Raw genomic sequence first — 10052 nt, forward strand, 5'->3', positions numbered from 1 at the left:
GGTTTTTAAAAAAATAAAAATTGCCAATTCTTGTTTTATTTATGACACTTTTTTCAAGATTGAAATTTTCAGAAAGTCTTTTTTTTTGGTGGCATAGAATTTGTTTTTTTTTTTTTGTTAAAATTTCCGAAAAAAGATCAGTTTTTCGCTGAAGTATGTATAAGTTCTAACCAAGTACTGTTTTTTACCAGAATTCACCAAAAACCCAGTTTTTTATGTTTAAAGTTCCAAAAATTGTGTATTTTTTTTGTTAATTTCTTAGAAAGCGTGCCTCCCAAATCCCAAAAACACAGTTTTTTTTCATGTCATAATTCGCCAAATAATAGTCTTATGTTTTGTTTGTGAAAATGTAAATAAAAAAAAAATGCAATTTTAGCAAAACTTTGGAAGTTTGTGGGATAAAAATGACAATTTCCGGAATGGGCTCTTCTGAGGTGTCTTGCTGAATACCTTTTCTCCTTCAATATCCCACTGCCTACCTCATCAACATAATATTAATACCCTAATTCCAACACTTCGTAATCTACTAGAAAAAAATTTTTCATGCAACTATTCTCCTTAAAGGTGTTAGGATTAAGGTTGGTATCTATAAGTACGAAGTTCGAGAAAAAAAAACAAAGAAAACAAAAAACAAATTACTACTACAGCTTTCATAAAACAAATAAAGTTACATTTTACTTTTAATTAACACATTATATTGAATAATACTTAAGCAAATGGAAATTAATTGGTGGAATCTGCAGAGGCAGTAATACATTCAACACAACGGCAACTGCCATGAGGTCTAGGTTGTACCAAAATTGAATGTAAAGGACCACCAATGGGTTGGTAAAATGGAGATCGTTCATAAGATAAAACTGAAGCAGAACCTCTGAAAAAAAATGTAAAAATAAAAATTATTGATCTGAGTTTTTTTTTAATGCAAAACTAAAGAGTGCTTGCTTTTTCATTTTTTTTTTTTTTTGTGATGACATAACAGCCAAATAAATATTTTGAATGAACTGGTAAGAATTTCGTTATAAAAATCAACTTACGAATATAGATGATGAGTGGCGGGTAATTGCAAAAGCGTCGCGTGATGTGGAATACCAGAGGTAATCATCCCAGATAACAATCTGTTGTTGTAGTTTAAAACAGAAGATAACTCTTGAACATCTTTCTTGTTGTTCTGATGAGCTTCCGGTAAATTGTGACTATTTCCATAACTCAGGCGAAAATTGGGCAACATTTCATCTCTGCGTATATTTTGATGAGCTGCTGGTGGTTCTTCGGGAACAAAAGGATGAAATGCAGATTTTGACGGATTGAAATTCGAATCGCTGCCCAATTTGACGATTTTGTTCAGTAAATGATATTCGGGTTTTTCTGGAAATATTTTAAAAGGGAAATTAGGTATTTTCAAGTGATTTGATTTTTTGATTGGAAGTCGAAACGTGTCTGGTTAGGGGATGTTCAGCTTAAGAATTTTCATGCAAGTGGGGGTAACATTCAGAAAAGAAAATTTAAAATGGATATGTTGTCTATTAATGTACTAATTAAAGGGACGAATGATTGTGGAAAAAATAGACAAATTTCAAATAGAATCACGAGGCTAAATCGTATCTCCTGACCAGACACCCCAAACAGAATAAAATGTTACCTATTTGACAATTTTTAAATTTTTCAACACTTTCCTTCCCATGTTTTCTCAAACAGTCGTATTTGAAACAGCTCAAGTCTTCTTTCAAAGGATTACATTGTTCGATTGCCTTGAGTAAATCATCTCCACATCGACGAAGAACCAACTCCAAGACAGATTTCTTCTTCTCTGGAAATAATTTTGACAACATTTCCAAAGCTGTGGTTGGAATTTCGCCCGAAAGTGCGCAATTTGTTGCATCTGGATTGTTGGAAGAACTCAATGTTTCGGTTGAAGAATTTTCAGCATTTCTTTCCTTATCTGCTTCTTCCGGTTGGTCGCTTTCACTCAATACTTCTTCGTGGTTCTTTTTGGATGCGTTGTTGGCGTTCATCTTATCTGCAGAATTTATAGGAAAATCCCCAACAAAATATTATAAATTGGAATTTATTAAGAATTTACATTATTTTCGCTGCTTTTTGCAATGTGAGTGGCCTTTATTGTTCTGACGTGCATTTTATAATTTTTGAAAAAAATTAAATGTGGATCGGAAAGTTCAGCAAAACAATAAGCTTAGCCCATGTTAAATATGTTTAGGTTTTCACCATTAACATACCCTGTGGGTCAGTTATTTTCATACCAAATATAGGGCCTGGTGGTAAATACCCGAACTGGTTTCCAGTGGCAACTGCCGCCAATCCTATTGCTATTGCATCTTCCGCAGCTTGTTGGCGTTTTAAAGCAACCTAAGCAATATAATTATTTACAAAACATTGAAAATTACATTTAAAAATGAAGCTTTTAAAAGCCATGAGTGATAAGTTGAAATTTTGCAACTGAATAAACACCCAGCTGAATGTAGAACTGTACTAGGTAGGTACCTACCTAACTGATAATTGAAAGCAAATTCTTGAAAAGCTCTGCCAAATTTGTAGTACAGGACACAAATGGGAAAAAGTTGAGGAAAAATAATTTAAAAATTCATATTTGAAAATTCAGGCGATTCGTGCTTTAAAAAAATAAATGAGTAAATAAATATTTATTCAGTGAAAATGATAAAAATTTGTCCTGAAACCAATATCAACTCCTCTCCTCTCCTCTCCTTCCCTTGAGCCATGCTGGAGCCTTCACCACAATTTTCTATTTCTCCAGGATTTTGAAATGGCTACACAATGGTTCTAAATGGCAAAATTAGGATTTAAAGAGTTGATTTTAGTCTAAAACCAGCAATTTCTATGTACAAATTTCATAAATTTTCTTGTGAGCAGGAATTTTTCTTTACTTTTTTCCTTGTTTAAATTCTAGTCAAAAAACGCACTGGTTAAACAGGTCAAGTAAGTAAAAGCCACAACTCGATTTCTATCTGCCCGAGTAAATAATTTCTACGCCTTCTGGAGAAATGTCAGAATCCTGGAGAGAGTGGAGAGTTGGAAAATCGCTCTGGAGGTTTCAGAATGACTCCAAATGATGAAATTTGAATGCAAGAAGGGTGTTAATTTCAGTCTAAAAACAGAAATTTCTATACATTTTTGCAAATCAAAAATTTTTTTGATTTTTTCTCTGGTGAAAATTATGGTCAAGAAAACGCACTGAAATTGGCCCGAATGCGGATAAAATCGTTAAACAGGTCAAATATAAGCCACAACTCGATTTCTAAGTTAATTTCCACGTTTTCTGAAGAAATTTCAAAATTCTGGAGAAATTGAAAACTGTGCTGGAAGCTCCAGAACAACTACCAAGGATCAAATTTGGATTCAAAAGGGTTGGTTTCAGTCTGAAAAGTGTAGAATCACAATTTCTGAGAATTTCAATTTTATTTTTGCAAATAGGAAATTTTTGATTTCTCAAATTACATTTTTCTCGTAAAATTCAGGTTTGTTTGGGGATAACCTTGATTCAAAATTGCAGATGTTCAAATTTTCAGGAAGAGGTAAGGGGTGGAAAAAATCAAAAAAGGCAAACCACGATCAAAATTTCCGCAACCTACGATGATTTTCCGATTTTTAAGAAATTTTCGAAAATCCAAATTCGACTAGTTCGGATGATTTGTTCTTTAAAAAAAAAAATTGCATAAATATTTTTATGGAGTCAAAATTATGCCAATCAGTCTTGAAACTGATATCAACTCCCTGAATCCGAATTTCACACTTTTGAGCCATTCTGGCGATAATATTTTTTGATTTCTCTAGAATTATTAGAGAGCTTCAGAATGGCTAAAAAATATGGAATTAGAGTTTAAAAAGTTGTTTCAGTTTAGAAACGGTGATTCTTGCAAATTTTAAAATTTTTCTTGTGAACAAAATTTTTTTGATAAAACCGCAACTCGACTTTTAGCTACCTAAGTTATTTTCCAGGTCTGCTGGAGAAATATCAAAATTCTGGAGAAATCGAGATTCTCGCTGAATCCTCCAGAATGGCTCAAAAGTGCAAAATTTAGATTCGGGGTGGAGGGGGGTTATTCTAGTGAAGAAACAGCAATTCCTTCTAATTTCAAAAAAAATCCTTGTCAAAAAAATCCACCTGCAGATGTATATAAAATCATTGAACAGGTCTAGTTTAAGCCACAACTCGATTTTCAGGCACTCAAGTCAATTTCTACGTCTTCTAGAGAAATTTCGAAATAATGGAGAAATCGAAAATTGCGCTGGAGGCTCCAGAATGGTTCAAAAGAGTGAAATCCGGATTTGAGAGGTTGATATCAGTTTCAGGACTAATTTTTATCATTTTTCTGCGTGAATATTTATTTCTTTTTCAAAAAAGAAGCATAAAATCGTCAACTTGAGCGTATGAAATTTTGGTTATGGGATTTTCAAATAGTGTTCTTTCCAAAAATTGCACCCTATTCAAATTTAGATGGATAGCTCGAGAGGTTTCTTGTCAGCAAAATGCACAAAATTTTCCATGAAGAAAAAACGTGAGTCGAAAAGAGCTCTAAGAAAAATGTTATTGAAAAGAAAATTGCCAGTCTACGATCTAATTTTACCAATTTTTCCAATTTGAAATTGAATTTTTTTGATTTGATTTTAAATAAACACAAAATTCATGAGCTTTTCAAGACTAGTAGGTACCTTACAAGTACGTAAATAAGTAAGTACCTACCTAAGTATTTTAATTAAGTACTCCAATATTTAAAAAAATAATAATAATGATAATAATGATAAGTAAATTAAATGATTTGGTTATAAAAGATTTTGTAATTCGCCTACCTGAGCTGCCATTACACGTTGCCTTTCAGCAATCAAATTGCATTTGGCGCAAATACACGATTTGAATCTACACTGCCTTTTATGACCTTTGAGCCAAGAAATCATACCGTGATTTCTACACCTTGCACATTTAGGACGTCTCGTTATAACGTATTGTTTATCCGACTCCGATGATGGTGATTTTTCCGCATCTTCCATAATTTATTGAAGAAAATCAAACGCACCACGAACTATGATTCAACTCGTCGAAAAATGTATAGAAATGAAGAATTAAGTATCACTAATCCCTGCGATGATTTGAAAAAATGTACAGTTGCGATTTTTTTTTTTGAAAAGAGAGGCGTTTTGAATTAGGGTTAGGTACTTTATCTGAGTCGTCGCATTTCGTAACGTTTCTTATTAGTTACTAGAGACACGCCTTGCATAGTATCTGATGTTCTATTGGTTCTTGAAAGTGTTCTCAAGATACATTTTTATTACTTTGTGTATTGATATTATAAAATAGTGTTTTTGAAAATGGAGGATTTTATGATATGTAGGTACATACAAGAAGTTATGCTTGGCTCATAGAGAAACTCTTGGGTACTTACTTACGCAATGTAAGTATATTTTTGAAAAGGTTACGAAATTATTGAAAATGAGTAATTAGTATGAAAATCTTTCAGATGATTCAAGACAAACGTGGATTTACAGAGAAGTCAAAAAGGGCAGTAGCCGGGTGGGCTCCCATGAAAAATGGGCCTACTTGGTGAAAAAGTCCCTTTCGATGATACTCGTAAATTAGTTGAGTGTAGGTAAGTATAGGTATAAGTAAGTATCATTAGACTGGTTCATTTATATCAAAATTGTCAAAAAATCTTGTTTTTTTTTGCCAAAGCTGCAGAAAACTTTTTCCTATTGGTCAAAATTTCCAGAAAGTCTTGCTTTTATTTGTTGCAAAAAAATAATTTTTGTAAAATTTGCCAAAAAACAGTTTTTTTTTCACCAAAATTACCAAAAAATTGTAGTTTTTTGCCAAAATTTCAAAAAATCCTACGTTTTTGTAAGAATTGTAAAAAATGTCAAAATTGTCCAAAATAAGTAGGTGTTTTCTAAAATTAAAATTATCCAACAGTTTTTTTTACCAGAATTTTGGAAAAAAATCACAATTTTTTTGCTGCCAAATAATTTGCTTTTTATGTCAAAAATGCAAGTGCATTTTTCGAGTTTATCCACATTTGGTTCAATTTCCTGCAGGCACTATTTTATTTATGAGGAAATTTTTGAAATTTGCACGATTGGTCGTTTCTTGACTGAAACCTGCCTGCTGAATTCAAATTTCACCATTTCGATCAAATCAGTTCAAATGTGGGCATAAGCGTTTGAAAGAAATTGAGGATAAGACACAATCCGATTTTTGGTCCGGAGAGACTTTGAGACTCTGAAAAGTTCGAGTCATGCTGAAAGACCTAGAAAGAAATGACCGAAGTATGTGGAATTTGGTTCGAGAGAGTTGATATTAGTTCCAGCATTATTATTCTCGCCAACTCTAATTCGTGTAGGAACTTTTAAACACAAGCCTAAATTTCCAAAAATGGTCAATTTGAATTTTAAAAAATTTATCAGAAATCGAAGCTTCTACAACCCTACATTATTAAGAAATTAAAAATGGTCAGCACAAATAAATCATCTATCTCTGTAGGTATTCATCATTGATATTTTCATAAAACAATTATTATGTATTTACCACTCTCATTAAGTCTCTAGGTATCTAATGAACAAATCTTTCTGTTTGAAGAGATCAATCAACAGTAACTTAAAATGTGGACTATGCGATTGCATAATGTCGAATTGGATTCCAACAACTATTGTTTCAAATTACATTTAGTTTAGAATCTATGTTATTTTTCTGTCATAAAAATTGATTTTAAACGAACGATGTCAAATTGAATCGTGAACATAAATCTAACATCTCCACCTCTTTGAAATTAAAACACAACAGTATTAAGCAAGCATGTAAGTAACATCATAAATAGTGTATTTTTTTACGATGGCAATAATTGTTTCATGTTTCATAAACCATAAATTTTTTTTCAATTCATCAAATATGTAGGTACTCATTCACAAGTGATACAATAATAAACATAGGTAAAATAAAAAAGTATATCTATGTACATTATATACAATTTAAAAAAAATGCACAATTGAAAATTACAAGTAGGTATACCTATAGGTAAAAGTATCTAATGAACACGATACAAAATTGGTCAAAAGAATACAGGAAGGTAGTAGTTACATAGATAGGTATGAATTTCATCATTCACTGTACGGAAAATATAATTTATGTATAAATAATGTGAGTGGGTAATTTTTCCATAATAATGATTTAAATTAAGACATCTTTTACGTATAAAATGGAACTTGTTTTGGTCCATTTTGAGCAGCTGGATATCCTGTAGAATCAAAGCTGCTAACTTGGTTATTCGAGTTACCTCCTGGAGTGTAATCATATCCATTATTATCATCAAACTGAGAATTACTAGGTTTGGAATCAAATGTAGACCCATCTGGATTACTTGGACTTGTGCCCTGATTACTATAAGTATTAAAATTTGCTTCAGATCCTTGATTATTTGCTGGGTATCCTAATGGAGATGATGATGCATCATATGGAGATGTATAGGAACCTTGGTTAACCGGAGTTCCTATACTGTAATCTGGTCTGCTTGAATAAGATGATTGTGTTTGAGGGTAATTTGAGCTAGAACCTGGGTTACTTGAGCCCAAGTTTTGAGTTGAAGGTGAACTGTAGTTTTGCGCAGGATTACTGGGAGAGTAGTTGTAACCTTGATTTTGATCGTTGTTTTGTTGCAAAGAATTATTGGGAGTTTCTTCGTAACGTATTTTTGGATGGAAACCTTCTTGGTTAGCTTCATAGTCGACAACTTGTTTGCGGCCGTCAGGAAGAACCACACCATATGAACCAGAGGTAGTGCTGCCATTTCTGGATTCTTGGTGACTAAACTCTGGACCTGATCCTTTCACATCGTAATTGAATTGGTATTTGGCTGGTTTAACCTGCAAAAAAAAAGATATTAGTAGGTATTTGCATCCATCTAATTTCATCTTCTTGAAGAAAAGATCAAGTTCTTTACCGATTCATATCCAGAGAAGGTAAGATCATTGGAGGTAATTTCCTGGGATTTCTCATAAGTTGCTCTGGATGGTGCTGGTGCAGCATTTGGTTTAGATGAATCGTCTTTGAATGGTAAAAATGGTGATGTAGATGCTCCAGTGATTAAATCAGATCCCACATTTCGATTGACGTTCTTAACAGTGTTGGATGCCCCTGGTTGAGATGAACTGGGCTGGTCACTTGGTAACGTGTATGATGTGGAAGGAACTATATCATCGTTACTAAATGCCCCATTAACCGACTGACTTGGTGGTAAATAAGATGAAGATGGGGAGCCAAAATTTGACTCTGATTGAGGTTCAGAGTTGGTTGAACCTGATCCAGCAAATGAGGATGGATTTGATTCACTTGTGAGATCAGTAGATGGTCTGGGAACACTATAGAGTCTTGATGGGTCTGGTGAGAAAGCAGAATATGCTGATTGAGCTGGAGTATCTCGATCTAAGGATGGACTCTGAGAAGGCTGAGTGTTTCCTTTGAGATTGGCAAAATCTTCAACAGTATTGGCACTATTGGAGTAAGTATTGCCTAGATCGGGTGATGTAGGAGGGTTATAATCACCTATGACTGCATCTGTGTAGTCTCGAGTTGGCGTACCATAGATGGGTGATAAAGGATTAGAATTTGATGGTCTAGGAGTCTCAGTAGTAGATGGAATGTTTCCAAAACCAGAGGAACCAGCTGGTCCAGTTCCAAAATTAGGAGAATTAGCTGGCCCACTGTTAAAACCAATGGAACTAGCTGGTCCAGTGCCAAAACCAGGGGAACTAGCTGGTCCAGAAGAGTAGCCTTGCTGGTTTGGTGATGAGACCTCTTGATTAAAAGAATTGGTAGAAGGGGTGCCATATAATGGCGATAAGGAGTTGACTGGTGATGAAGATCTAGGTGGAATTGAATTGGTAGGTGACCTCGAACCTTCGTACCCTCCTCCATTAGTACTAAATCCCAGACTAGAAGGGACTGAATTGGTAGGTGATTTGGGAGCCTCATAACCTCCTCCACTGGAGCCAAATCCTGGACTAGAAGGCGATCTTGAAGCCTCATAAGCTCCAAATCCAGGACCAGAAGGTGATCTTTGGGCATCATAAGCTCCACTAGACCCAGACGGTATTGTATTGGTGGATAATCTAGGAATCTCATACCCATTGGTGGCAAATGCAGTATTAGAAGATGTTGGATTGGTAGGTGATCTTGGAGCTTCATAAGCTCCATTGCTACTGGATCCAAAACCAGTAGGGTTACTGAATGAATTCAAAGATGGTGGTAAATATGAAGACAATGGAGAATTTTCACCTGCAAAGGATTGTGAAGGTGGTTGATATGAATTGGAGGGCACTGTATACGGTGTTTTGGTCCTGTCTATTGGTGACTGACTTGCTTGACCAGGAGGTGAACCATAATTTGATGAAAGACCTTGAGGCTGATTCTGTATTCGTTGTGGATATCCAGTTTGTGGAGGATTTGAACCAGATGATGATTGAAATGGAGATGACGGACGACTCTGTTGGACTGAATTATAACTATTGGATGATGGGGAGATTGATGAAGATGGACCTTTGGAAGGTGCATAGAGGCCTTCTTGAGTTGGTCCTTGATTATAACCTACATTTGGATTGTTTGAAAAAGGTGAACTTGGTGAGATCGATGAAGATGGACCTTTGGAAGATGAATAAGGACCTTCTTGAGTCAGCCCTTGGCTAAAACCGGCATTTGGGGTGTTTGAATATGGTGCACTTGGTGATATTGATGCAGATGGACCATTGGAGGATGAGTAAGGTCCTCCTTGAGTTGGCCCCTGACTAAAACCTACACTTGTAGGACTTGAAAAAGGTGTACCATATAATGGAGAAGGAGAAGGACGCTGTGGGCTTGAATTATTTTGCAATCCTGGGGCAGAGTTGTCAAAAGGACGGGAATTCTGATTAAATCGTTCAAATTCTTGGGGTCTGAACGATTGAGAGTTTCCTCCAAACGGAGGTGAATTTGCAGGAGGTCCATATGTGGGGGAAGGAGGCCCAAATGTGCCCTTATTTTGATTACTCTGAGATGAAAA

At 34.8% G+C, this 10052-nt stretch overlaps 2 protein-coding genes across 2 annotated transcripts in view; both read right to left on the minus strand.

Moving 5' to 3' along the window:
• Nucleotides 1-723: 723 nt before the first annotated feature.
• LOC135836246 (uncharacterized) lies at nucleotides 724-5053 on the minus strand. Its single transcript, XM_065350959.1, has 5 exons — nucleotides 4825-5053; nucleotides 2235-2364; nucleotides 1640-1939; nucleotides 1035-1365; nucleotides 724-871 (listed from the first exon to the last, which is right to left on the minus strand). The coding sequence occupies exons 1-5, from the start codon at nucleotides 5020-5022 to the stop codon at nucleotides 724-726; spliced, it is 1107 nt and encodes a 368-aa protein (XP_065207031.1). The 5' UTR covers nucleotides 5023-5053.
• A 1795-nt stretch (nucleotides 5054-6848) lies between these two features.
• The window catches only part of LOC135833020 (mucin-2-like), an 8365-nt gene continuing 5161 nt past the window's right edge, over nucleotides 6849-10052 (minus strand). The window contains exons 2-3 of the mRNA XM_065346619.1: nucleotides 7959-10052; nucleotides 6849-7881 (exon numbers count right to left, since the gene is read on the minus strand). The exon at nucleotides 7959-10052 is cut by the window's right edge and continues 1113 nt beyond it. Coding sequence (XP_065202691.1) covers nucleotides 7207-7881; nucleotides 7959-10052 — 2769 coding nt within the window. The 3' untranslated portion in view covers nucleotides 6849-7206. The remainder of the gene's footprint in view (nucleotides 7882-7958) is intronic.

This window comes from Planococcus citri, chromosome 1 (assembly GCF_950023065.1).
Source record: "Planococcus citri chromosome 1, ihPlaCitr1.1, whole genome shotgun sequence".
Lineage (NCBI taxonomy): Eukaryota > Metazoa > Arthropoda > Insecta > Hemiptera > Pseudococcidae > Planococcus > Planococcus citri.